A 27,972-nucleotide genomic window follows, 5' to 3' on the forward strand; every position below is an offset into this window, starting at 1 on the left:
ATTCAATTAGTACATAGTAGTGCATACATTATGTTAATACAAATCAGGAGTTGATGAGATGTGCGATTATTAATTATATGTTAAAACGACTTACCATAAAAAGAGGTGGCCTTTAGCCGTCCATCTTTTTCGCGTCACACTGGCAGTTAGCGAGAGCAGCAGTACGAACAAGAAGACGCATCTTCACGCTTCCAGACTGCCGTTTGGATACATTTTGTCCTACATCTATTGGCAAGACTCGGCTTTACTCTACAATTTGTTCGAGATTTTATATTTGTTACTAGTGTAAGTTTAATCGTAGTTTAAGTGGCCTGTTGTTGATCGATACCTGTACATCCTGTCATTTAATGAGCTAAAGCAACTAGGCCTGTTTACACACGAAGCTAACGTCTTCTTGGTTTAAGATTACTGAGTCGGAAAGTCGAGACTCGGCAAATTAGCCACTGGCAAAGCAAAAATTGTTACGATAATTTTGTTACTGTGAACACAACCTGACGGTTAAACTATTCTAGTTGTTTGTGTTGTTTAGCCAGAGCTAGCCTTTTTCTGATGAGTTAGCTTTGTGTGCAGCTAGGCAACATAGAAACCAGTGTGTGCAGGTGGCGTTGTGGGGTGGCCCGTGAGCTACTTTTACACCATGAAAGTACAGAAGAGCTACTGCCACACAATTTATTAACCTCGATACTTTCCATGTGTAAATATACATTCTAATATTAAAATGCTACACGTACTATATCACCATTCATTTAAATGCACCAAAATAAAATTAAAAATTGTACAAGGAAAATAGTGACTTTCTGAAAGTCAAACTACACGACATATTTTGTCATATAAATAACCAGACACTTTCAGATAATGAATTATTTGACTTTAAATTTTTTTTAGAATGGCTCAGTAACAAACTCACTTCAGTAAAGTTAGCAAGATATTCACAGATTCGACTTTTGCGGCTCAATACCTCCTGAACACAGGGGTATTTAGAAACATAGCATACCTCCTTGATATCGTGGCAAGGTAGAGAACAAGCTACAACTTAAAAAAAATCCGTTCTCAGTCGTGCTCTGCTCCCGACGCGTTACATTGGTCTGTGATTCTGTGTGGGCCGACGGAGCAAAACGATCGCTCAGGGACCGTCAGCAAATAATCACACCAGAAACGTTTGATGATAAACTATGTGAAAAAGTCCACTATTACACACTGCAGTGTGACAATTCACAAAATACAACACTGCACACACGCTGATCACACTACACTATTTAGTTTAATCCAGGTATACAGTTTAGATTTAGTGTGAAACTTTTAATAACATAAATTGGAAAAGCTCCTCCATTTGAAACTATAGTGACACCAAATAAACACAGAAAATCACAAATTTGATGCTGATCATATTACACATTTTATATTTTAGAGAAAATACCACACTTTACTCTGTTGACACAAAATCATGCTCTACATACTACAAACTTTACTTTGAGTAAAAAGTGCTTCTCTGATGTTTTGTGAATTTTTTAAGTTTTCTAATTTCAATAGCTCCTACACTGTATACGCTGTTGACACAAAATCATGCATGCTGGTAAATACTTGGCTGCTTTACATACTACAAACTTTACCTTTGGCAAAAAATACTTCTCTGATTTGTTGTGAATTTTTTAAAATGTTTTAATTTGAATAGCTCCTACACTGTAAATTCTGTTGACACAAAATCATGTGTGCTGGTCAATACTAAGCTGCTCTACATAGTCTAACCCTAACCAGCACACATGATTTTGTGTCAACAGAATTTACAGTGTAGGAGCTATTCAAATTAAAACATTTTAAAAAATTCACAACAAATCAGAGAAGTATTTTTTCCTAAAAGTATAGTTTGTAGTATGTAGACCAGGTAAGTATTTACAAGCACACATTATTTTGTGTCAATAGAGTTTACAGTGTAGGAGCTATTGAAGTCTGTTAGTTGGAAAGAAATCACCAAAATCAGAGAAGTTCAAATAAATAAATAAATAAAAGGTGCAGACTGTAGATAATGTAAGTGCTAATTATTCGGCGTTACTTTGGTGTCACTAACATTTTCAATGTGGAAAATATAGATAATTATAAGGTATAAAAAATAACTGTATCCAATAATAATGTGCTGTGTGATTTTGGTATCAACACATTTTAAAATTGAGCAGATATCAAAATTAACAACTTTTAAAAATTAAAATGCAAAAAAAACATGTTACTGGATTACCATAACCGCTGTAGGATGAACAACATGTGTGTAGTGTTATATTTTAAGAATTTCGTGACACTGCAGTTCTTTAATATTTTGTCGAGAGATGTTTCTGGTTAGTCTATTTTCAGACGGTCCCTGAGCGCTCGGCAGGTTCGTGGTCTCAAAGAGCACAATTTAGCTCATCGGGAGCTGAGGACGGTGTTTTTTGAAAGAAACGAGGTTGTAGCTTGTTCACTACCTTGCCACGATACCAAAGAGGTATGTTATGTTTCTAAATACCCCTGTGTTCAGGAGGTATTAAGCCGCAAAAGTCGAATCTGTGAATATCTTGCTAACTTTACTGAAGTCATAAACTTTTGAGCACACAGGAACATGTTAGATGTTCCCTGTCGCTCACCCTGTGCACTCATAGGGGTGTGTCCGAATCCAGGGGCAGGATGCTTGTGAGGACGGGGCGTTACCGGTCCAGCTAGGTCGGGTCCATGCTCGACCGCTAAAACCGGAAGCCAGCGGCTCTGAATTTGGACAGTCTAGCCTTCACCTCCACGATGGCCTGTATGTAGATCTTGTCACAACCGTGGCGGCAGCTAACACGCAAAGGAAAAATGCAAAAGCTAGCAAAAATCGAGCAGGAATATTTTAGGAGCTACAGCAGCTTCACATCCATCACCAGCGTTTGTTCACAACCATTTTCAGGTAATTTTGTTTATTCTGTGCAGTAGGACAGTTTCCAATGTTAATTGGACTTTAGCACTTATTTAGCATCAAGTGGGTGTAAACATTTTAAAAACAGGCGTTTTGTAAATAAAGTAACATAAAAGTGTTTTCAATGTGCATTTGTTGATTCAACATAAGCCTAATAACACTTAGATCTGTCTTAAAAATGTAAATTCTCTGTAGTTTTTATTTAACTATTCCCTGCTGCTTTTCTTTAAACAGAACAGAACCAGTGTACTGCAGGTTATGTTTGTTTTACATTTTTCATTTAAAAAATATTAAATCTATTACAGGTCAGCATGCACTATTGTGCTGTGCACATCTGCCTCTGTGCTGGTGAAGTTGTGGCCCTGGAGAATGAGACTGAGGAAGATGTTACAGACGATCAGAGGCTGGTATGGAGGTCAGTGGTGCTCTGTCCTGGAGGAGGTACCACAGGGTATCCGCGGGTCCTTAAAAAGCCTTAAAAAGTCTTAAATTAGCTTTTCCAAATTTAAGGCCTTAAAAATCCTTAAAATTGACAAATAATCCTTAAATACAGTTTCCAGAGGTCTTAAATTACCAAAGACCCAATAAACAAGATTCTTTTATTTCTATAAAATTTTCGTGAATTTCTAGTTAGTGTTCAGCATTTTTTGTTTATGATATTGGCATGAGCAGAACCGTACACATTCAGTTGGTTGTGTAAGGGGGCTATTTTTAGATTAGCACGTTAGCTGGTTAAGCTAGTGGGAGTTTGCGCCATGGGAAAGTGCAAGTTTAATGGTAACTGGATGTCTAATCCCACGATCGCTGCGTGGTTAGCACCGGTTCCAGGCAATAGCTGGAAATTATACCTTAAATTTAATTTTTCAAAATGATAAATGACCCGTACTTGTATAGTGCCTCTCAGAGTAAGGACCCCAAAGTGCTTTACACTACAGTGTATCATTGATACATTCGCACACACATTCAGACACTGATGGTGATGAGCTACGATGTAGCCACAGCTGCCCTGGGGCGCACTGACAGAGTCGAGGCTTCCGAGCACTGGCGCCACCGGTCCCTCCGACCACCACCAGCAGGCAAGGTGGGTTAAGTGTCTTGCCAAAGGACACAACAGCAGAATTATCTGTCCGGAGCTGGGATCGAACCTGCAACCTTGCGATTACTGGACAACCCGCTCAACCTGTTGAGCTACTGCTGCCCTACTTAAATAGCTTAAATTTGGTCAAAGTGGCCTTAAAAAAGGTCTTAAAAAGTCTTAAATTAGGTTCCCCTAAACCTGCAGATACCCTGTACCAGCAGACCACCACTGCTGTTAACTGGCAAGTCATTTATGTACGAACCTCTATTAACTCATTCACTGCCTCCGTTTCCTGATCACTAACGGCCTTCGCTGCCAGCGTTTCTCACCGTTTTTACTGTTTTTTTAAGAGTCACAGAACGTTGCGCGCTAGCATGATGTCGATGCCAAAACAACCTAAACAAAGAGGAGACTCACCTCTTACATCAGGAAGAAGCCGTGTGTTTCGAGCGTTATCCGTTCTTTCATAATCTGTTGTCGAATTGTGATCGGCAGACGCTTTTCCGGTTCGCGCCTCACTTTTTTTACAGGAACGGCCCAAAACGATCTCCTAACACATGGATGTGTTGCTTCCTGATCATGTGATCTGTGACGTATGCGGATGAAGATCGGCTTCAGGGCTGAGATGTTTGTTCTCTCAGCGCGGGGGCTCGTTCTGATGCTCAAACAGTAAAAAAAATGCAAATGACAACTAGTCGTCATTGGCAGTGAACGGTTGGATCTAAAATGACGACTTTAGTCGTCATTGGCAGTGAATGAGTTAAAAACAACACTGTGGTTTTATTTGCTGAAGAATCACAATTGTTATACTAGTGGATCCATAAACCATCTCCTCATTTCATATTTCCGAATACGTCTTAGAGATGTAACAGCCGTCATCTGAGCCAGCCCAGCAGTCCCTGTAGATGGACGATGGAGTGGACAGTGAGAGGAAGCATCCCAAAGCTCTCTGCAGACCGTCCTGTATGATGTTCCTCTGACCAGAAACATTCAGCCACTGCTGTTCCAGCCCTCCTTCCACGTCTGGGATCCTCCTGCAGCAGATCCAGCTACATTGCCAAACTTCCTGCTTACTCAGTGTAAATAAATAATCCAGGAAAAGAATCACTCAGATTAATCCTGCATCACCTGTACATAACTGGTCCATATTTGTTTTGATCTGTAAATAACTCATGTATTATAAATCTTGTATATTTTCATTTTCTGTTCTAAATAATAAAACTGGTGATAAAATGGCTTATCAAATGAGTTATCAGTTAGTAATTGTTTTAATGAATGTGTTCAAATACCAAACAACTAAATAACATTAACATAACAGTAGAATGCTTCTCACAGGATGACCACCAGGATAAAACAGCAGCAGTGAGCCTCTCCTGACCCTGAACACATGCAGTCAAAACAGAAAATCAGAGATCACAGGTGACAAAGGCAATAACACTTTTTTTTTTACATTTATCCACATGAGAAGATACAAATGATATTAACACAAACTGATCAGTAAAGCCCTTCTCTGCCAGCGTTTTTTTGTGTTTTCACAGTTTTTTTAAGAGTGACAGAACATTGCGCTCTATAATGATGTCAATGCTAAAACTAACAAAACAGTAGACTCACCTCTTACATCAGGAAGAGTGCGCGTTTCAAGCGTAATCCGTTTCATAATCCGTTGTCGAATTGTGATTCCTCACTTTATTTACAGCAGCGGCCCAAAACGATCTTGCAACATGGATTTTCTGCTTCCTGGTCATGTGACGTGTGACGTACACTCGAAGATCAGCTTTAGAGCTGGGGGTGTTTGTTCTCACGGTGCGGGGGCTCGTTCCAACACCCACACAGTAAAAAGAAAAATGCAAATGACTGCCTTAGTCATCAATGGCAGTTTGTGAGTTCAAATCATCGACATTTAAATATTGGACAATGGGTTTCCATTAGGGTTGTCACGGTAACCGGTGTAGCGGTAAACCCCGGTAAAAAAAAGTTGACAATAATAATAACCGTCTTGTTTTAAAAAAATATATTATCTCGGTGGGTTTACCGTGGCTGCGGTGTAGGCGCGGTGACCCTTACCAGCCATCGTATCATCTGCTAAAGTTGCCAGCAGCACATGCGCACTTTGTTGTTTACAACCAAAACTTTCTTGAAGCTAAAGCTGAAATAATGGCCAAAGGAGGAGACGGCAGCGCTCAGGAGGACATTTTTTATCCCTCAAAGACGACACAGTCGGAAGTACGGACATCTTTTGGATATTTGAAGAATGCCGAGGGACGGTTATATGCTACCTGCATATAAACCGTGTCGCGGACACCCCCATATTGAAATGACGCTATGCATTACGGGGCTCCCAGGGGCAGATAAGAGTTGGTCTCTCTCCGAGAATAATTATGAATTTAACAATGATTACTGCCTGATGACATTTTCCCAAATCTGCAAAGCTCGCTGGAAGGACACAAACCGAGGACAATATTTTCCTGATATAGGGTTTATTACTCAAGTAAGGGTAAAAAAGTATCTGATTAGAAGGCTACTTGAGTACTGAGTATCATCTGATCTAATATTGTTAAAATGGTGACATCAAACTTCTTATTTGCCCATAAGAAGTTATGGACAAATATTGGTATTTTAAAGACTAAAGTGGAAAAATGTAAACAAATAAACAACACAATTACAAAATAACACATTTTAGGCAAAATTTAGACACAAACTGAGGACAATATTTCCTGACATACAGGGTTTATTTAATTGTGTGAAAATGTAGCACGTTTAAAAAAACACCGCGATAATACCGAAAACTGTGGTAATTTTGGTCACAATAATCGTGAGGTTAAATTTTCACACCGTGACAACCCTAGTTTCCATAGGCTCTAATAACACGTTTTTGAAGATAAATGGGAGGTGGCCACCACTGCCATTTTGACCGTGTCACAGGTTCCGTCAACCCCAGACAATTCCACAAAAGGGAAGAGAGGTGGAGTTGAGGGTGGGGCTGTAAGGCTGGGATCAACTGACGACACCCGGTCGAACTAGCTACAAGCTAACCTGAAGCTAACCCAAAGCTAACGCGGAGGTGGGAGCTAAGCTAACTGAGGTAGCAACCTAGCTACAACCGGAGTTAAGTGTGCACAACACCAGAGCTTCTGAGTCAGAGACACGCCGGGCTGACCGCTGGGTAAAACCGGGTGGAACACAGAGGTCTCCCGAAAGCTGCTCAAACAGACAGCAGACGCACAGCAGACAGGAGCCGCGATCACACAGATGCGCTGAGCTGCAGGGAGGGGAGAACCACAAGCCAGCCGTCAGCCCGCGCAGAAGACAGAGATGCGCCGAGCTGCAGGGAGGGGAGAAACGGGTGGAAAACAGAGGTCTCCCGAGAACTCCAGAAGCCGATAGTCGGAACCCAGCTCCACCAACATGTTATATTTCAACCCATTTTCTAAAGTGCAGCATTATGTTAAATGCACTGGGTTTTACCCTATTCCATTTAAATTTCATGGTTAAACAGTACATGTTAAAATCTAAGCTCAGCTCGGCAGTGACCTAAAATACATAAATATAATTTTACTTACCAAAGAAAATGAAGTGGAGACTCCTTGGACGCTCTATTAGTGCAATTAATGCCATAGCAAGTCATTTTGTCCAACAATTGCACAAATAATATCCAAACAAGAATACACAAACACAGAGACTCATAATCCCGGAACAGTTTCCAAGCCAGACCGAGTCTCTACTGAGGCCTTTCCACTAGGGCTGCAACTAACGATTATTTTCATAATCGATTAATCTGTCGATTATTTTTTCGATTAATCGATTAATCGGTTTATTGTTTAGCTATTTAACCTATACAAGTGATGGATGCATTTCAGTTAAGAAAAAAAACATAAGAGAATTGTGCAGTTGACTGCAATCTATTTTATTGCACATGAACACAGTCAGCAGTATAAAATGAGCTAAACAGTGCAAAATATCAGTCCAGAATAATTTTTTAGCATTAGCTGGAAGCCTGCTCCTTCCACCATGGATAGTGGCCTCATGTCTTTTACCAGCATGTTTAGAATAGAGTTTGTAAGTGGTATGAATTGCTGGGGGGTGAGTGTCTCTTTCCCCATGTAGTTGTCCATCGTTGCTTGTTTTTTTTCTGCATAAGAAACACAAATAGACTGAAATAAGTACACATATAAAATAAAGCAGCACACACAGTACAACACTAAATCAATATTATATTATTTGAATTAATTAACAATATACAGTGATCATTTATTTTGAGGGTTACGTTCTACAAAATAGCCCGCAACAGGAGATATTCAGAAAAAAAGTCTAATTTTTTTACTATTAAAAAGCTCTAAGTAAGAAGCTCATGAGGTTTTTACTTTGAGTCGGGAGTGTTTAAATTAGCTAGAAAAATGTGAAAAATGATTATTTTGTGTAATACTGTTTAAGAAACATGATAAAAATGTGTTGTGAGGCGTTTTACAGCGTTAGATAGTAAAACAGCCTTTTAACCCTTTGATGCATGAATTATGAAATCTTCAACCATGATTTTTTTAACAATTTTTTTCATTCGTCTTTAGGTGTGAATGAAACAAATTTCAACAAACATATTTTTGTAAAATTTTATAATTTACAAATTATTTATTACATGTCCACCTCAGTGTACAGCGTGCATTCTGAGCATGAAATATGCTGGCTTGGCTTACTGAAGTCCAAATGGAGGGGCTCAAATGCAATAAAGTCTTCAACAGCTGAGCTTAATAGCAAAAACAAATAAATAAGAATTTTGAGTACCTGTCCACTGTAGTGACCATTATGCATCAAAGGGTTAATAGTAAAAAAATGACTTTTTCTGAATTTCTCCTGTATTTAAAAATTGAAAGCGTACAACTATGCCGCGTTATATTCACCTGGACACAGCTCGTCTGTATATTTTTCACCGCGGAGTTGTCCTTTTTTGAATGAGAAACATAGTTATGGGTTTGTGCCGTTTTTCTCTTAACTAGAACATTCTTATAAACAGACGTGCTAAATTTGGCAAGCGCATGATTCACAACACAGAGGAGATTCACGATTGCATCTAGTCAATCAGAAGTAGAACACCGTAGACTGACGCGGCAAAAAAACATGTTTAACATCCACTATAACGAACTCAGCTAAAACACTAAGTCCAGCTTGTTTATTTTCTGTTACTTACCGGGCTGGCTCTTCCAAATGACGGCTCACTTGACCGCGGTGCTCTTCCTCAGCCCCCACGTTTTCATCTCAAATGTTCACTTAGGGACGTCGTGCTTCCGTGCCATGCTAGATGGTTTTTGCATATTTTGCCTTTTCAATGCATCTAGTGAAGTGCTCCCATACTCGTGAGGTTTTTGTCCGGGGTTTCTCTAAAATTTTGTCGCTTCTATTTTTCTTCCGTATTTCCTCTTGTTCCGCCATCTCTCACAGCAAGATGAGCGTCAGTAACGTGATACGTCATGAAAACCGAGGGCACTCATTGGCTCATTTCTTCTTCTACGGCTCCACTGGTAGATCAGTGGCTCATTACTGCCACACACTGGCGGCAAATTTAACAGCTTGTAACCGATGTCAGATTGTGGTAAAAATAGACTTAATGCGGTAAAATATGATTATTAAACAACTAATCGATGACTAAAAAAGTTGTTAACTATTTTAATAATCGATTATAATCGATTAAATCGATTAGTTGTTTCAGCTCTACGGAGGTAGCTCTGTGGTCACGTGGGTCTGAGGCGGCGGTCACGTGGGTCTGATGCTCATTAATTATACAGAATTTTAGGCTTTTAATACACTTAAACAGAAGAGTGAGAAAAAATTTGCCCCCCTCAGAGTTGTCATGAGTGTAAACTAGATCATTTAAACCAAAAACATGTTTTGGTACCAGGCTGTAAACATGTTTATTTCTGCTGTGAAATTGGTATTTTTAACATGGGAGTCAATGAGGATTTGCTTGCTTCTGACACCAGCCCCTAGTGGATGAGGGTGGAGCTGCAATTTATGCTACTTCCGGGTTGGCCTCAATTTTTGAGCCGCATTGTGGGGGCTTGGTTGGTTAGCTTTGAACCCGTTAACTGCTTGCTGTTCTAGTTTTCTTTGTGATCTCCTGAGACAACTCTTTCCTTCACTTCCTCTGGTTCATGTTGAGTGTGGTACACACCATGTCACAAAACAGTGACTACCTGGAGCCCTATACATAGGCATGCTGACTGACTACAAAATCGTACACACCTGTGATGCCAGTTAGTTGACACATCTTGAATTACCATGTTTCTTTGGCCACATTATTTTTTTTACTATTTTCTAGGGGTACCATAATTTTTGTCCAGACCCATTCCATGAGTTTATTTTAGGAAAGTTCCGATCACGCATTATTATTTTTTTTTTTAGATTTAAAAATCTGCCAATACTAAGACCCGTTCCGAAACTGTAGAAATGCATTAAGAACAAAAGGAAAACACATCAGTTCCAGTTGTCCTTTATTTTTTTGAAATAATTTCTTTCATTCGCTCGCTCGCCATAAAACTAGCCTGGCAAACCATACTAAATAACGCTCCATTGACTTCTTTTTGCCATGGGGTGGGTTCTACCATTGTCTTTGAAATGATCTCCGCATGCTACTGGACAACGTGACATGGCATACTCACCACAACGGATGTCAGTAAACGAGGCAGTCCGCTGTTGAAGAAGGCAAAAATGCATCCGTTTTCTAAATAAAGGTCTTGAATACATCTCTGCGCCTGATTCTAATGAAGCACAAGTCCAAATAATCCAAACTTGATGTAAAAGCCATTCCAAACAAGCTGTTTTTATCTTGTTCCACTCCATCGCTTCATCTCGCCCACCAGATGAATTGGCTTTGACTTGCCCATGTGGGCAGAGCAAAAGATGCACTGAGAAATCCCTGCTGTCCTTTAGTTGGTAAACACAAGCAGGCATGAGCAGTGTTGATTTTGGAGACTTCTAATATGAAGGACGCTGCTTCTTACCCTCTCTGTCAGTGAAACTCTCATAATAGCCAACTATAAATGTTGTTCCATTCCATATGACTAGTGATGAATTATAGCAGCAAAGACTGATGGCCAGTCAGCCACAGCCCTGTAACACCGCTATGGAAGGGGAAGAAAGAATGGCAAAGTAAACCAATGTGCAGCTCTGTCAGCTGAAAAACTGGCCTCTACTTCCATAACAAATTTAGCAAAGGACTTGTAAAAACAAAATATTTCTTTTGGGACAATTTTCTCTGCCACTTTTTGCTGCACTGTCTTGTTTAAGTCACGTGCTGTCTGTTTAGGTTTGAGAGGGGAGGGCTTGGTGACTGAATTTGGCCAAAGCCAAACTGCCAAAGCCTTTGAAGACGGCTTATGGTAAAGAAATTAGCATTCATTTCACGGGCAACATTCCTGCAGTCAGCATACCAATTTCACGCTCCAAAGTTTGCGACATGCACATGTCAGGGTGGCTTTTTATTGTGGGCTGTCTAACCCCCAAATTCCACTACATCCGCTCCGATCCGCCCCCGCCTTCCGCAGCTGCTCGCTTCCGAACTCAATTTTTACTGGTACCCGCTCTACAACGGCTCCGCTCCGGTTCGGAGACCTGAAGTGGGCAAACAAGCATGCGTGGGATTTTCGAGATCTTGCGATACAGTCCGAGCAATAAACGCGGAAGTTAGATCCAAACACCCGTTGTGTGGGAGAAGCATCGAAATGAACTGTTTAATCCGCTGGGTAAAACCGGGTGGAACACAGAGGTCTCCCGAAAGCTGCTCAAACAGACAGCAGACGCACAGCAGACAGGAGCCGCGATCACACAGATGCGCTGAGCTGCAGGGAGGGGAGAACCACAAGCCGGCCGTCAGCCCGCGCAGAAGACAGAAGCTGCGATCAGACAGAGATGCGCCGAGCTGCAGGGAGGGGAGAACCGGGTGGAAAACATCGGTCTCCCGAGAGCTCCACAAGCCGATAGTGGGAACCCAGCTCCACCAACATGTTATATTTCAACCCATTTTCTAAAGTGCAGCATTATGTTAAATGCACTGGGTTTTACCCTATTACATTTAAATTTCATGGTTAAACAGTACATGTTAAAATCTAAGCTCAGCTCGGCAGTGACCTAAAATACATAAATATAATTTTACTTACCGAAAAAAATGAAGTGGAGACTCCTTGGACGCTCTATTAGTGCAATTAATGCCACAGCAAGTCATTTTGTCCAACAATTGCACAAATAATATCCAAAAAAGAATACACAAACACAGAGACTCAAAATCCCGGAACAGTTTCCAAGCCAGACCGAGGCTCTACTGAGACCTTTCCCCGGAGCTAGCTCTGTGGTCACGTGAGTCTGAGGCGGCGGTCACGTATGTCGGATGCTCATTAATTATACAGAATTTTAGGCTTTTAATACACTTAAACAGAAGAGTGAGAAAAACATTCACCCCCCTCAGAGTTGTCATGAGTGTAAACTAGATCATTTAAACCAAAAACATGTTTTGGTACCAGGCTGTAAACATGTTTATTTCTGCTGTGAAATTGCTATTTTTAACATGGGAGTCAATAAGGATTTGCTCGCTTCTGACACCAGCCCCTAGTGGATGAGGGTGGAGCTGCAATTTATGCTACTTCCGGGTTGGCCTCAATTTTTGAGCCGCATTGTGGGGGCTTGACCGGAGAAACCACTTAAATTTGGATACCGGCCCTTGAGGCCCAGATTTGAATAGCTCTGGTGTAATTTATATACATAAAGTGTTGATGTAATTCAACGAGAGTGTGACAGAGAACAACTAGAACAAAGTCTGGATGACGAGCACAACAAACCTTCCATCTAGGCGTCGACATTTAGCATTTCTTTCATCGGCATTGGCTGATAAGCCTGTTTAGTACAGCCAATTTAAAGTCGGGCACCTCAGCAGGCAGCCCGCTGCTGCTGGAAGCCAGTGAAGGACCCCAATTGAAAACACTGGAAGTATTCACCTCTGAGTACAAGGTGAATACTATAAAAATGACAAAAGAGTTGTTTTCCTTATTAATTGATGTTTTAATTATTTTGTCACTCTGTTTGGAATCAACATAATATAGAATAACATGCTTTAGGTAGATCTAAATCATTTAGAATTTTGGCCGGTAAAAAATATGCTTGGCCGGTAGATTTTCATCATCTACCGGCCAACTTGGCCGGTGAGTAAAAAATTCAATTTCGGACCCTGCACATATGTATTTATCTTGAAACCACTTCAACCATACACATTTTCTATATAAAATAAAATTACAGATTTACCTCCAGTAATGCTGCCTCAGCAATCACTTTGCAATATGTCTGCTCTCTATCCTCCCCAGAAAGGAAAGGTAAGGCCTTGAAATAGGGGCCAAGAGCAGAAGCTGTATACAGACGGCTTTTTTCCACCTCACTGGTGTATCTACTGCTGAGGTCGTCGTGGATGGTCTTTTTAAAATCCTGGACCTGTGGTGAATCTTCTGTGTTGAGTATTTGAGAAATAAGTGGTGTCTGAGGTCTTTGATAACTGCCCTCTTTAACTCATTCTCTGCCAGCCGTTTCCTGATCGGTAAAGCCCTTTGCTGCCAGCGTTTCTCACAGTTTTTACTGTTTTTTTTAAGACTCACAGAACGGTGAGCGCTAGGATGATGTCAACGCCAAAACAAGGCGGAGACTAACCTCTTACATCATGAAGAATCTGCGCGTGTCGAGCTTTATCCGTTCTTTCAAAATCCGTTGTCGAATTGTGATCGGCAGAAGCTTTTCCGGTTCATGCCTCACTTTTTTTTACAGCAACAGCCCAAAACTATCTCCTACCACATGGATATTCTGCTTCCTGATCACGTGACGTGTGACATATGCAGATGAAGATCGGCTTTAGAGCTGAGTAGGGTTGTTACGGTGTGAAAATTTAACCTCACGGTTATTGTGACCAAAATTACCACGGTTTTCGGTATTATCACGGTATTTTTTTAAACGTGCTACATTTTCACACAATTAAATAAACACTGTATATCAGGAAATATTGTCCTCAGTTTGTGTCTAAATTTTGCCTAAAATGTGTTATTTTGTAATTATTTTGTTTGTTTACATTTTTTCCCTTTAGTCTTTAAAATACCAATATTTGCCCATAACTTCTTATTTTATGTCTGATGTCATCATTTAAAAATATTAGACCAGATGATACTCAGTACTCAAGTAGCCTTCTAATCAGATACTTTTTTTTACCCTTACTTGAGTAATAACCCCTATATCAGGAAAATATTGTCCTCTGTTTGTGTCCTTCCAGTGAGCTTTGCAGATGTGGGAAAATGTCATCAGGCAGTAATCATTGTTAAATTCATAATTATTCTCGGAGAGAGACCAACTCGTATCTGCCCCTGGGAGCCCCGTAATGCATAGCGTCATTTCAATATGGGGGTGTCCGCGACACGGTTTGTATGCAGGTAGCGGCGCTGCGGCTGCTTTATATAGCGACTCGTTGCATTCTCCCTCAACCCAAATCCTCAGATCACGCATTTTAGCTGAAACGCTAACGTTAGCGTGCCTTGCGTTGACTGTAGAGTTGTGGGTGATGGTCACACATGAGATTTGAAGCGTTGCTGCCCTTCACAGACACTTTTCCTGCACGTGATGCAATCAGGATAGCCATCTTCTGTAAACTGTCCCTCGGCATTCTTCAAATATCCAAAAGATGCCCGTACTTCCGACTTTGTCTTCTTTGAGGGATAAAAAATGTCCTCCTGAGCACTGCCGTCTCCTCCTTTGGCCATTATTTCAGCTTTAGCTTCAAGAAAGTTTTGGTTGTAAACAACAAAGCGCGCATGTGCTGCCGACAGAACACCTGCAACTTCAGCAGATGATACGGTGACTGGTAAGGGTCACCGCGCCTACACTGCAGCCACGGTAAACCCACCGAGATAATATAGTTTTTTTTAAAAACAAGACGGTTATTATTATAGGCAACTTTTTTACTGGGGTTTACCGCTACACCGGTTACCTTGACAACCCTAGAGCTGAGATGTTTGTTCTCATGGTACGGGGGCTTGTTCCGATGCCCACACAATTAAAACATGCAAATGACGACCTTAATCGTCATTGGCAGTGAACGGTTGGATTTAAAATGATGACTTTAGTTGTCAATGGCAGTGAATGAGTTAAACTTGTTAAGCTCTTATTTGTCCAAATTGATAAACAGTTTTGTCACGTCTTCCTCCGCTTATGCGGGTCCGGGTCGTGGGGGCAGCATCCCAACTAGGGAGCTCCAGACCATCCTCTCCCCAGCCTTCTCCACCAGCTCCTCCGGCAGGACCCCAAGGCGTTCCCGGGCCAGATTGGAGATGTAACCTCTCCAACGTGTCCTGGGTCGACCCGGGGGCCTCCTGCCGGCAGGACATGCCCGAAACACCTCCCTGGGGTTAGTTTATAAAACAATTCATTTTCTGGATTCTTTGACTTCTGCCATCTGCTCGGCCCGGCCAAGCCGAGTAAGTAAGAGTTGAACCATCCTTCAAGGTCAAATCTTCTTTGCAAAGCTGCATTAGATGCAGAACTTCATTGGACCACCAGCATTCACCCCGGTGGTTTCCCAGACTAGCGGTGCTGTATTCGAGGTGGAACTACGAGCTTTGAATACCACAGAAGTCAATTCCATTGGCAGCCTGTCCGTACCGACTTCTCCGGCCCTTGGATTGCCTTCAACAAAAGGGATTCTGCACAACTGGCGTAGATAGTTTTATTAATTGATAGATAGTTAAACCAGTCAGACTTATTTTACAACCCAGACATCACAATTTTCTAAGACACTTAATTAGATTTTGCTACATAACATCAAAGCTTATATTCCATCATTTTATTCATTGTCTCAGTTATCTTGTTTCAACCATCATTTTTCGTAATTTCTTGTGTGTAATTAATAGTAGTAGAAATATAGTATTTAATTGATTTTTATAAACTATGTTTGCCTCTGTCTCTAATTATTGTGAAGTTTTATGAATCCCTGGTCTTACCCGAATTACCTAGTTTCATTATCAATCAAATATTTAAAGATCAATAATATTGATAATTCATATTTATATGAAATATCACTATTTTATTTTGTCAGTCATTAAAAGTAACCTCTTCCATCACGTTAGACGTAATACATGTGACAGCCCCATTTACTGGACAACTTTTGTTTCTGCGCATACCTGTAGTTATCGTCCATTTATTGTTATCGAGGTGAAATCCTCAATATATCTGTCTTGTCTGTCTGTCTTAAAAACGGCGACTACGCCATGGCGCAACAGAGGGAGGTGTCATTATTACATGCAGAGTTACTGCTGAGCTCCAGTCGGCAACTATATTGAAAATGAAAGTAAACACGGGCATTAAGTTTCACTTTTGTAAACTGAATCTGCTAAGATGATAATTTGGAGCAATGCAGCGCTCATGGAGCTTTTCTTCGTTAAATCTAGAGGTCAGATCACTGGAGACTGAACTGGGACTGTGTGAGAGGGACAGCTTTAGGAGCAGCTTTGATTGCAATAAGAAGCAAGTTATGTCCAAGATGAATAGAAGTCTGCAGCAGTGCAGACTGCTGCCATGCCCTCTTTATGCTGCCATCATGTAATCTTTTGTGAAAAGGGACATGATTGCGCAACATTGCTGACACAGTTTTACCACTTATAAATGACCTAAGGCGCCCTGATGCTGCTACAGCGTTGCGGAAAATCGGCGGCATTGTTTTATAAAAACAGCTGTTTGGCATGTTCCTCACCTTTTTCATCCTTGACTCATTTTCATGTTTGATTGTGGTAAACTGGAATGTTGAAATGGTGATGCGGAGTTACTGATGCTTTGTGGCTATTAATATTCTGTACCCTTTTGTCTACAGGTGCTGTTGTTTGTGCGTCAGCATGGCCGTCGTCATCCGTTTACAGGGACTGAGTGTCACAGCAGGTTCTGAGGATATTCGCAGCTTCTTCTCTGGCCTCAGAATCCCAGATGGAGGTGTGCATATTATTGGTGGGGAGCTAGATGAAGCTTTCATTATCTTTGCTTCTGATGAAGATGCAAGAAGAGCCATGTTACGGTCAGGGAAGTTAATCAAGGACTCACAAGTAACTTTGCTACTCAGCAGCAAAACAGAGATGCAGAATGTACTTGAAAGAACGACCAAAACGTGTGAGCGTGACAAGAAGAGGCAGTTTGATGACAACGCTAGACATGGTCAAAGATCTGTGAACATAGAGGTGGGAAGGAGATCCAGTAGCCGATCAGCTATTAGCCCTTCCTCTCAGCACCAAATGTCTTCAAACTCAGAAGACTTCTTTGGTGTGTTTCTGAATGGGCTGCCTTTTTCTGTAAATAAAAGGGAAATCCAAGACTTTTTTGGTGGTTTACTCATTGTGGAAATTCTCCTACTAAAAAATTTTAAGGGACTAAACAATGGAAGAGGCTTTGTTAGATTTGCAACGGAGCAAGATTTGATAAAAGCCCTGAAGAGGGATCGGGAATACATTGGGTCAAGATATATTGAGGTTAAACTGACAACAATTCATTACTGGCATAAGGCCGTTAATCATATTGAAATGGATCTCAACCCAGATGACTACCTGGAAAGAGGGAGACCCCCTGTTCATGGTCAGAGAAACCCCCAACATCGTGATCGATCACGATCACCCATGTCTCAGAGGCATATTGCTCCTTCTGATAAGGAATACTGTGTGATGTTGGAAAACCTGCCTTTTGGAATAGAGCAAGTTGGTATTAAACAGCTTTTTCCAAAATCAAAGCTTGAGAATGACCAGATCCTGTTCGTTGCTGACAGTGATCGAAGAAGATCTAGATCTGCATTTGTACTCTTCAGGAGCATTCGTGACTACTGTGAAGCTTTAAGTCAGGAGAAAAGAGAGTTTTGTAACCGATGGATTTATACTCGTCCAATCTCCAGAGAGAACATGCTAAGGATTCTGGAATCTCATAGTTCGGCTGTTAGGCCGTACAGAGATTCTGAAAAGCATCAGGAAAGAGCTCCATCTCACCTCAAGGACTTGTATGACTCTGAGAAAGCCTGCGTATTTGTGAGGAACCTCCCAACTGATGTGCGGAAAGTTGAGATAATTGATTTCTTTCATGGATTTAATGTCATGGAGGACAGAGTTTGGGTTCTGCATGACCATAGAGGTGCTGGAGTTGGGCAAGCTTTGGTTCTCTTTATGTCTGAAGCAGAGGCTGGTAATGCAATTACTCAAAATGGACGCCGGTTTCTTGGGTCTGAAATCACAATGAAATGTATTTCACGTGCGCAGATGAAACAGCTGGCTGCTGAGCCAGCAGAAAAACAAGAACCATTGCCAAAAGATGAACAGCACTTCAACATGGGAAGTAAGTCGCTTTATCCCTCTGGTGATGTCTATCCTGATGTAAGGAAAGATAGTTATATGACCAATGCAAATGTCAACGCCTGCATGGATTTTGACTACGAACATTGTTCAGTGAGATGTCGTTCTCCACAAGATCTTGGAAATGGGTTTCATGGCAGGTTTGGTTCTCCTGAACAGCGTTTTGATGGTCCCACTTGTGTACAGTTGGTGAACTTGCCATTCCAAATCAGACCTGAGGAAGTCTATGATTTCTGTTACGGATATCGTATCATACCTGGATCTGTCTCTCTTCAGTACGAACAGAATGGGAAAGCTAAAGGCTCTGCCACCTTGGTGTTTGAGTCTCGTAAGGAGGCTCTGCATGCAGTTCAAGAACTAAGTGGAAGACCGATCGGTCCAAGAAAAATACAGTTGTTACTTGTCTGATTGTGAAGTTACCTTTTGGGAATAAGTCATACACTTTACAGTGTTAATGTACGTACTAATAATGTGCCAGAATCAATGCATTGGAGTGTTTGGAGCGATTTTTCGTAGCATGGTTCTTGTGCATTTTTGATATTGTTTGTTTTAATGTAGTTTTTCCATAATGCAGTGAAACTGTCAGAATAAGTTGCTTTTGACATTGGGTTTGAAAATGCTAAGTCAACAGTAATGACAACCACTGTTCCTTGCTTTTCTCAGTTGCTAATATCTTCAGTTTTACAAGAGTATTGTATAATACAAATACCATTGGTTTGCTTTATTTTCTTTTTAAAATAAAGAAAATCTCGAATTTGTTTGTCTCTTTGGGATTCAAAATTTGCTTACACTAGTAATCCAAAGGGTTCAAATGAAGGCAACTGAACTTTGGTTTCTTAAAGGCGTTTCGCTTCTTGTCCGATGAGCATTGTCAATTCTGACTGGAATATGGGAGAGTCAAGTGACATGGTTTTGGAGATGAGTTTAACCCAAGACATGCAGAATTCATGAGTCAATTAGAAAAATTAAAGAATTTTATTTAAAAAAATAGGGAACTGAGGGGGCACTGGATAAGGTTCAGTGGGGATTGCAACGGAACCGCAGCGTCTGAGGAGGGGAGAGCTGAGGAACAGGCGAGTCCAGGGAGGTATGTCTGAACTAAGAAGGTGCAGAGTAAAGACTTATGGGAAGCTGGGGGCTGAGGAATTTGGGTGGGTAGGTGGAGCGCCGGTGAATCCAAGAGGGGGTGTCTAGGAGAGGGGGCGCGAGGAGAATGGGCCGACAGAGAGGAGAGGAGAATGGTGAATGCTGCATCCAGGAGATTTATGGGGCACAGGTGAGTAATCCAGCGGTATCGTGGAAATGTCCAAGTAGTCAATCAGAGGAGCCACAGGAAAACCAGAGAAGCTTCACGAGTCCAAGGAGATTCTGAGGAGTCAAGGTAAGGTCCACAAATGATCCAAAAATCCTGGGAACAGGTAAGCACAAGTATACCCACAAGGGTTCTAAAACCCAAAGATCACTAGAGTTACCCTGGAAACAAAGAGCTGGAACTACAAAGTTGTAGTTAATCATCCGGCGTCGAGATGTTTTCTCCTCCACCTCATAGCTGGACCCACTGATTGTTAATGAGCTGACGCTGCAGCCTCCCTCTCCTGAAACAGCAGCTCAAAGATGGAACAAAAATGAGAGGAGCACTCACCCCGGCACATGACAGTACCCCCCACCCCCTCCACGGACGCGCCTGGCGTCCCAGCAGACGCAGCCTCGTAGTCCTGGATCAGGAACGGGTCCTCAAAGGACCGGGGGACCCAGGAACGCTCCTCCGGGCCATACCCCTCCCAATCAACCAGGTACTGGGTGCCACAGCCGCGGGGCCGGGAATCCAGGATCCTGCGAACCGTGTATATGAGGCCCCCTTGTAGTACCGCGCAGGGGGTTTGGCAGCCGGCACAGGACAGAGGGGGCTAGAACCCACCGGCTTGACCAGGGAAACGTGAAAAAACGGGTGATTCCGGAGCGAGCGTGGGAGCTCTAGTCGAACCGTGGAGGGAGTGGTGACCTCCGGTATCTTAAACGGGCCTATGAATCTTGGAGTGAACTTACGGGAGGTGTCCTTCAGCGGGATGTCCTTAGACGAGAGCCATACTTCCTGACCAGGGGCGTAATCCGGGGCTGGACGTTGCCGGCGGTCAGCCAGCCGCTTGTTCCTGTCAGCCATCCTGTCCACAGCGGCCCGGGTGGACGCCCGTCTGGCCCCCCGGAGAAACTGAGGGACCAAAGATGGACCTGAGGACTGCTGGGGAAACGGGGATGGCTGGTAACCTAGAGAGGCTTCAAATGGAGACTGACCTGTAGCAGTAGAAACGTGGCAGTTGTGGGCGTACTCCACCCAGGCGAGGTGAGAGTTCCAGGAGGATGGGTGTGCGGAGCAGATGCAGCGACGCATGGCCCCGAGCTCTTGATTCATGTGCTCACATTGTCCATTCATCTGTGGGTGATATCTGGAAGTGAGGGAGACCTTAGCCCCCTGAGCCTCGGCGAACTCCTTCCATAATCTGGAGATGAACTGAGGTCCCCGATCCGAGATAATCTTCTCTGGAATCCTGTGCAACCTGAACGCATGCTTAATGAGGAGTTTAGCAGTAACAGAGGAGGCAGGGATAGACTTTAGGGGTACAAGGTGGCAAGCCTTCGAAAACCTGTCCATCATGGTGAGGATGGTGGAAAAACCATGCGAATCAGGCAACCCACAGACGAAATCTAAGGCTATGTGTGACCAGGGACGTGAGGGAGTAGGAAGGGGGTTTAATAAGCCTGCCGTAGACTGATGGTCCCCATTCTGTTGGGCACATACGTGGCACTCCGAGATGTAGTCCTTCACGTCCTTGTACATGGCAGGCCACTAGAAAGTCCGTTTCAATAGGGCAATAGTGCGACCTGCACCTGGGTGCAGGGAAAACCTGCCGGTGTGTGCCCAATGGATGTCCTTGCCCCTTAAGCCTTGTTGCACATAAAGCCGGCCAGGCGGACCCTTACCTGGACCTCAGTCAGTTTTAAGAGCCTCCAGCACCTGATCCCGGATCTCCCACGTGACTCCTCCCATCCGGAGCATACAACCTGGAGAGGGCATCTGGTTTTGTGGTTTTAGACCCAGGGCAGTAAGGAATCTGGAAATTGAAACATGAGAAGAAAAGAGACCACCTGTACTGTCGTGGATTAAGCCTCTTAGCTTCTCTCAGGTAAACCAGATTCTTGTGGTTCATCCAGATGACGAAATGTGTTTCTGCCCCCTCCAGCCAGTGTCTCCACTCCTCAATAGCGAGCTTTACAGCCAGCAGCTCTCGGGTCACCCACGTCATATCTGCTCTCTGCGGGAGTTAAAACGGCAAGAGAAAAAGGCACAGGGATGAAGTTTATTATCCGTGGGAGATACCTGAGGAGTACAGCGCTGGGGTCGGAGGCGTCTACTTCGAGGATGAACTGGCGTTGCGGATCTGGTCTGTGGAGAACAGGGGCGTTAGTGAACTTCCTCTTCAAGGTCTGGAAAGCAGCCTCGGCTTCTGAGGACCAAACAAAAGGGTGATTAACAGAGGTCAGGTTTGTCAGTGGGGCGGCGGTCTGGCTGTAGTTCCTTATAAACCTCCTGTTCCTGTTGGCGAAGCCCAGGAACCTTTGTAACTGCTTTTGAGAAGTTGGAATGGGCCACTCAGTGACTGCACTGACCTTCTCAGGGTCTGCCCTTAGCCTCCCGCTCTCGATGATAAAACCAAGGAACTTTACCTTGGGGACGTGGAACACACATTTCTCCGCCTTTACATATGAGCGGTTCTCCAGGAGGCGCTGTAACATGGCCCTTACATGTTGCTCTAAGGAGTTAGAAAAAATCAAAATATCATCTAAATAAACAGTCACAAACTTAATAAGAAAGTCTCCTAAAACAGGGACTGGAACACGGCTGGTGCATTAGTTAAACCCAAGCCCCCACAATGCGGGTCAAAAATTGAGGCAAATGCGGAAGTACCAAAAATTGCAGTTCCACCCTCATCCGCTGGGGGCTGGTGTCAGAAGCGAGCAAATCCTCATTGACTCCCATGTTAAAAATGCCATTTTCACAGCAGAAATAAACATGTTTACAGCCTGGTACCAAAACATGTTTTTGGTTTTAATTATCTCACTCTTCTGTGTGGCAGTGTGAGTGTCCTGTCACCGTGTCCCGATAGATCATGCGCCCTGGCTACTTGGCCAGGGGGATGTCGCTTTGGCTGACTGGTTAGAGCGTATGACTCTCACCCGGGAGTCTGGGGATCGAATCCCGCCCGGGCCCTCGTCTATCCACTTTGCCACATTTGGCATTGTTGGCAGTATCCATGTAGTACTGTCAAGTAGGTCCATGGATGTGAAGCCATGGATGTGAAGTTTGTGGCACCCTGCGCAGGAGCACGAGGATGTGCTTGTGGAAAGAGGGGGGAAGATGTGATTGTCCTGTCACCGTGTCCCGATAGATCATGCGCCCTGGCTACTTGGCCAGGAGGATGTCCCTTTGGCTGACTGGTTAGAGCGTATGACTCTCACCCGGAAGTCTGGGGATCGAATCTCACCCGGGCCCTCGTTTATCCACTTTGCCACATTTGTTTAAGTGTGCTCGATCGCCATAAAACTAGCCTGGCAAACCATACTAAATAACGCTCCATTGACTTCTTTTTGCCATGGGGTGGGTTCTACCATTGTCTTTGAAATGATCTCCGCATGCTACTGGACAACGTGACATGGCATACTCACCACAACGGATGTCAGTAAACGAGGCAGTCCGCTGTTGAAGAAGGCAAAAATGCATCCGTTTTCTAAATAAAGGTCTTGAATACATCTCTGCGCCTGATTCTAATGAAGCCCAAGTCCAAATAATCCAAACTTGATGTAAAAGCCATTCCAAACAAGCTGTTTTTATCTTGTTCCACTCCATCGCTTCATCTCGCCCACCAGATGAATTGGCTTTGACTTGCCCATGTGGGCAGAGCAAAAGATGCACTGAGAAATCCCTGCTGTCCTTTAGTTGGTAAACACAAGCAGGCATGAGCAGTGTTGATTTTTGAGACTTCTAATATGAAGGACGCTGCTTCTTACCCTCTGTCAGTGAAACTCTCATAATAGCCAACTATAAATGTTGTTCCATTCCATATGACTAGAGAGACTGATGGCCAGTCAGCCACAGCCCTGTAACACCGCTATGGAAGGAGAAGAAAGAATGGCAAAGTAAACCAATGTGCAGCTCTGTCAGCTGAAAAACTGGCCTCTACTTCCATAACAAATTTAGCAAAGGACTTGTAAAAACAAAATATTTCTTTTGGGACAATTTTCTCTGCCACTTTTTGCTGCACTGTCTTGTTTAAGTCACGTGCTGTCTGTTTAGGTTTGAGATGGGAGGGCTTGGTGACTGAATTTGGCCAAAGCCAAACTGCCAAAGCCTTTGAAGACGGCTTATGGTAAAGAAATTAGCATTCATTTCACGGGCAACATTCCTGCAGTCAGCATACCAATTTCACGCTCCAAAGTTTGCGACATGCACATGTCAGGGTGGCTTTTTATTGTGGGCAGTCTAACCCCCAAATTCCACTACATCCGCTCCGATCCGCCCCCGCCTTCCGCAGCTGCTCGCTTCCGAACTCAATTTTTACTGGTACCCGCTCTACAACGGCTCCGCTCCGGTTCGGAGACCTGAAGTGGGCAAACAAGCATGCGTGGGATTTTCGAGATCTTGCGATACAGTCCGAGCAATAAACGCGGAAGTTAGATCCAAACACCCGTTGTGTGGGAGAAGCATCGAAATGAACTGTTTAATCTGCCCATCATGTGTGTTGAGAGATCAGCAGTGTTTGGATCAACAAAGTGTGACTACTTTGATAGTGGAAACTGTATTTATGGCTTACTTTTGTGCATTTAAACTTCAGCCGCCATTGATAGTTGTTAAAAGTTGTTAAACCTGTGCATATGAAACAAAAAACGCCTTTTGTTTATTGATTTATTGTGAAAAACGGAAGTTGTGCTTGCTCCTTTTCCTGTTGGGCGGTTGTGATTTCTGTCCATTTACTGCGGAGGTGCTCCGGCGTCCGGCAAAAATAGGATTGATTCTATTTTTGCCGGACGCCGGAACAGAAGGCGGCGCACTGCGCCGGACTGCCGGAGCACGGCCGCAGTAGTGGAATTGCTCTGATTGACTACAAAAGGACCGATTTTGCTCCGGCGTTCGTGTCGGAGCGGAGCGGAGGTAGTGGAATTTGGGGATTAGGCACACCTGTACATTATTCATGCTGTCTAATCAGCTCTTTGATGTGCCACACCTGTGAGGTGGGATGGATTATCTTGGTAAAAGAAAAGTGCTCACTAGCACACATGTAGACAGATTTTAGAACAATATTTGAGTCATGGGTCTTTTGTGCATGTAGAAAAAGTTTCAGATGTTTGAGTTCAGCTCATGAAAAATGGGAGCAAAAACAAAGGTGTTGCATTTTTTTTCAGTGTAAATGTTTATTCCTATAATGATTTATTTCAGATCGCATTTGCACGATATTAATATATTTGTGGAATTTAATAATTTGTTCATCAGTATATTCACACGTTAACTTATTCACTGCCATTGACGACTAAAGTAGTCATTTGCATTTTTTTACTGTCTGGGCATTGGAACAAGCCCCCGCGCTGAGAGAACAAACATCTCAGCTCTGAAGCCAATCTTCATCCGCATACGTCACAAGTCCCATGATCAGGAAGCAGAACCTCCATGTGTTAGTTCGCTTTGGCCCGTTCCTGAAAAAAAGTGAGGCGCGAACTGGAAAAGCGTCTGCCGATCACAATTCGACAATGGATTATGAAAGAACGGATAACGCTCGAAACACGCGGATTCTTCCTGATGTAAGAGGTGAGTCTCCGCTTTATTTTGGTTGTTTTGGCGTCAACATCATCCTAGCGTGCAACGTTCTTGACTCTTAAATAAACAGTAAAAACGGTGAGAAACGCTGGCAGCAAAGGCTTTACCGATCAGGAAACGGCTGGCAGTGAATGAGTTAATTATATTATTATGAATGTGTATTATATTTACTTCACATTAATCTTTAATAAGGGCTACTCCACATTAGGCAAAATAACCTAGAGTATTTGAGAAATACGTGGCGTCTGAGGTCTTTGATAACTGCCCTCTTTAACTCATTCTCTGCCAGCTGTTTCCTGATCGGTAAAGCCCTTTGCTGCCAGCGTTTCTCAAAGTTTTGACAGTTTTTTTAAGACTCACAGAACGGTGAATGCTAGGATGATATCAACGCCAAAACAACCAAAACAAGGCGGAGACTAACCTCTTACATCATGAAGAATCCGTGCGTTTCGACCTTTATCCGTTCTTTCAAAATCCGTTGTTGAATTGTGATCGGCAGAAGCTTTTCCGGTTCACGCCTCACTTTTTTACAGCAACGGCCCAAAACTATCTCCTAACACATGGATATTCTGCTTCCTGATCACGTGACGTGTGACGTATGCGGATGAAGATCGGCTTTAGAGCTGAGATGTTTGTTCTCACGGTACGGGGGCTTGTTCCGATGCCCACACAGTAAAAACTAGGGATGCACCGATCAGGTTTTTTGCTGCCGATCACCGATACCGATATCAAAGAATGCTGATCACCGATACCGATCACTGATACCGATCACGTGGATTGGCCAGAAATGTTCTACAACATTATAATGAGTGCTACAAACTACATAATCTGGGAATAAGGAAATGCAACCTAATCTAAAATGGTCTGTATTAGGGTTGTCACAGTGTGAAAATTTAACCTCACGGTTATTGTGACCCAAATTACCACGGTTTTCAGTATTATTGCAGTATTTCTTTTAAACATGCTACATTTTCACACAATTAAATAAACCCTGTATGTCAGGAAATATTGTCCTCAGTTTGTGTCTAAATTTTGCCTAAAATGTGTTATTTTGTAATTATGTTGTTTGTTTACATTTTTTCCCTTTAGTCTTTAAAATACCAATATTTGCCCATAACTTCTTATTTTATGTCTGTTTGATGTCATCATTTTAAAAATATTAGATCAGATGACACTCAGTACTCAAGTAGCCTTCTAATCAGATACATTTTTTTTACCCTTACTTGAGTAATAAACCCTATATCAGGAAAATATTGTCCTCTGTTTGTGTCCTTCCAGTGAGCTTTGCAGATGTGGGAAAATGTCGTCAGGCAGTAATCATTGTTAAATTCATAATTATTCTCGGAGAGAGACCAACTCTTATCTGCCCCTGGGAGCCCCGTAATGCATAACGTCATTTCAATATTGGGGGTGTCCGCGACACGGTTTATATGCAGGTAGCGGCGCTGCAGCTGCTTTATGTGAGTCGTGGTGGATGGCTGCTTATACTGAGCCAGGATCCTCTGGAGGTTTCTTCCTGTTAAAAGGGAGTTTTTCCTCTCCACTGTCACTGCATGCTTGCTTAGTAGGAGGATTACAGTGTGGCGAGCAGGGCCACTTATCAATTTAGAAACAACGCCACCTGATTATCAGGAACCAAAACGACTGGAACTAAGGCACATTAGTTCATTTTTACAAATCAAGCTTGAGACGGAGTTCCATTCCACACAAACAGATTTTATTCAAAGAATAAAATGAGTTTAAAATAATCTAAAAACACCATGCACCTGCAGATCAACACTGCTTAAAACCAAATCAACTTAGGCTGAGGCTGACTAATGGGGCTGCCTAAGAGAGCCCAGAACTAAATACCAACCACAAGGAATTTCACCCCAATCACACGTGCATGCATTCGGGGGGTGAAGTGACTCTGGAGCACACGCACACCATCAAAAGGACCACCACCAGGGCTCGACCACCACTGTCAGCTCACAGCCTAAATGAAAAGAAAACAGAAAACAGTAAAAATCCAAATCCACACATACACACACACACACACACACACACACACACACACACAGCCACGACGGAGCAGGCAGGCCGTCAGGGAATGAGCGAGCATACAGCTCGCCTGCACACAAGTCTATTAGCCTGCGCCTCAACCGTCCTTATGAGCTCCCGGGCAGACGACAACTGCCGGTAGGGCTCGCAGCCCCTCGTTAGAATTAGAGCTGAAACAACTAATCGATTTAATCGATTATAATCGATTATTAAAATAGTTAACAACTTTTTTAGTCATCGATTAGTTGTTTAATAATCATATTTTACCGCATAAAGTCTATTTTTACCACAATCTGACATCGGTTACAAGCTGTTAAATTTGCCGCCAGTGTGTGGCAGTAATGAGCCACTGATCTACCAGTGGAGCCGTAGAAGAAGAAATGAGCCAATGAGTGCCCTCGGTTTTCATGACGTATCACGTTACTGACGCTCATCTTGCTGTGAGAGATGGCGGAACAAGAGGAAATACGGAAGAAAAATAGAAGCGACAAAATTTTAGAGAAACCCCGGACAAAAACCTCACGAGTATGGGAGCACTTCACTAGATGCATTGAAAAGGCAAAATATGCAAAAACCATTAGCATGGCACGGAAGCACGACGTCCCTAAGTGAACATTTGAGACGAAAACGTGGGGGCTGAGGAAGAGCACCGCGGTCAAGTGAGCCGTCATTTGGAAGAGCCAGCCCG

At 42.9% G+C, this 27,972-nt stretch overlaps 1 protein-coding gene and 1 long non-coding RNA gene across 6 annotated transcripts; one reads left to right on the forward strand and one right to left on the reverse strand.

The window, feature by feature from the left end:
* Window positions 1–96: 96 nt before the first annotated feature.
* LOC129152252 (RNA-binding protein 12B) lies at window positions 97–27,972 on the forward strand. Of its 5 annotated transcripts, XM_070551564.1 has the most exons (5): window positions 97–285; window positions 2,646–2,911; window positions 3,226–3,335; window positions 4,860–5,417; window positions 16,870–27,972. In XM_070551564.1, exons 4-5 carry the CDS (start codon window positions 5,386–5,388, stop codon window positions 18,785–18,787), a joined length of 1,950 nt encoding a protein of 649 aa, XP_070407665.1. In that variant the 5' UTR covers window positions 97–285; window positions 2,646–2,911; window positions 3,226–3,335; window positions 4,860–5,385; the 3' UTR covers window positions 18,788–27,972. The 5 variants fall into 5 exon arrangements, with proteins under 5 accessions (XP_070407665.1, XP_070407664.1, XP_054591437.2 ...); XM_070551563.1 differs by lacking the exon at window positions 2,646–2,911; XM_070551565.1 differs by lacking the exon at window positions 2,646–2,911 and having other exon boundaries at window positions 109–231.
* LOC139070013 (uncharacterized) lies at window positions 7,879–14,132 on the reverse strand. Its single transcript, XR_011520680.1, has 2 exons — window positions 9,178–14,132; window positions 7,879–8,127 (listed from the first exon to the last, which is right to left on the reverse strand). It is a non-coding gene; the product is annotated as an uncharacterized lncRNA (long non-coding RNA).

The sequence above is a fragment of the Nothobranchius furzeri genome, chromosome 5 (assembly GCF_043380555.1).
Source record: "Nothobranchius furzeri strain GRZ-AD chromosome 5, NfurGRZ-RIMD1, whole genome shotgun sequence".
Taxonomy (NCBI): Eukaryota; Metazoa; Chordata; class Actinopteri; order Cyprinodontiformes; family Nothobranchiidae; genus Nothobranchius; species Nothobranchius furzeri.

Coding starts and splice junctions, on each gene's coding strand:
- LOC129152252 (XM_070551564.1), top strand. CDS start 5,386: ATGCAGTCAAAACAGAAAATCAGAGATCACAG. Junction 5,418..16,869: donor CAGAAAATCAGAGATCACAG/GTGACAAAGGCA, acceptor TTTTGTCTACAG/GTGCTGTTGTTTGTGCGTCA.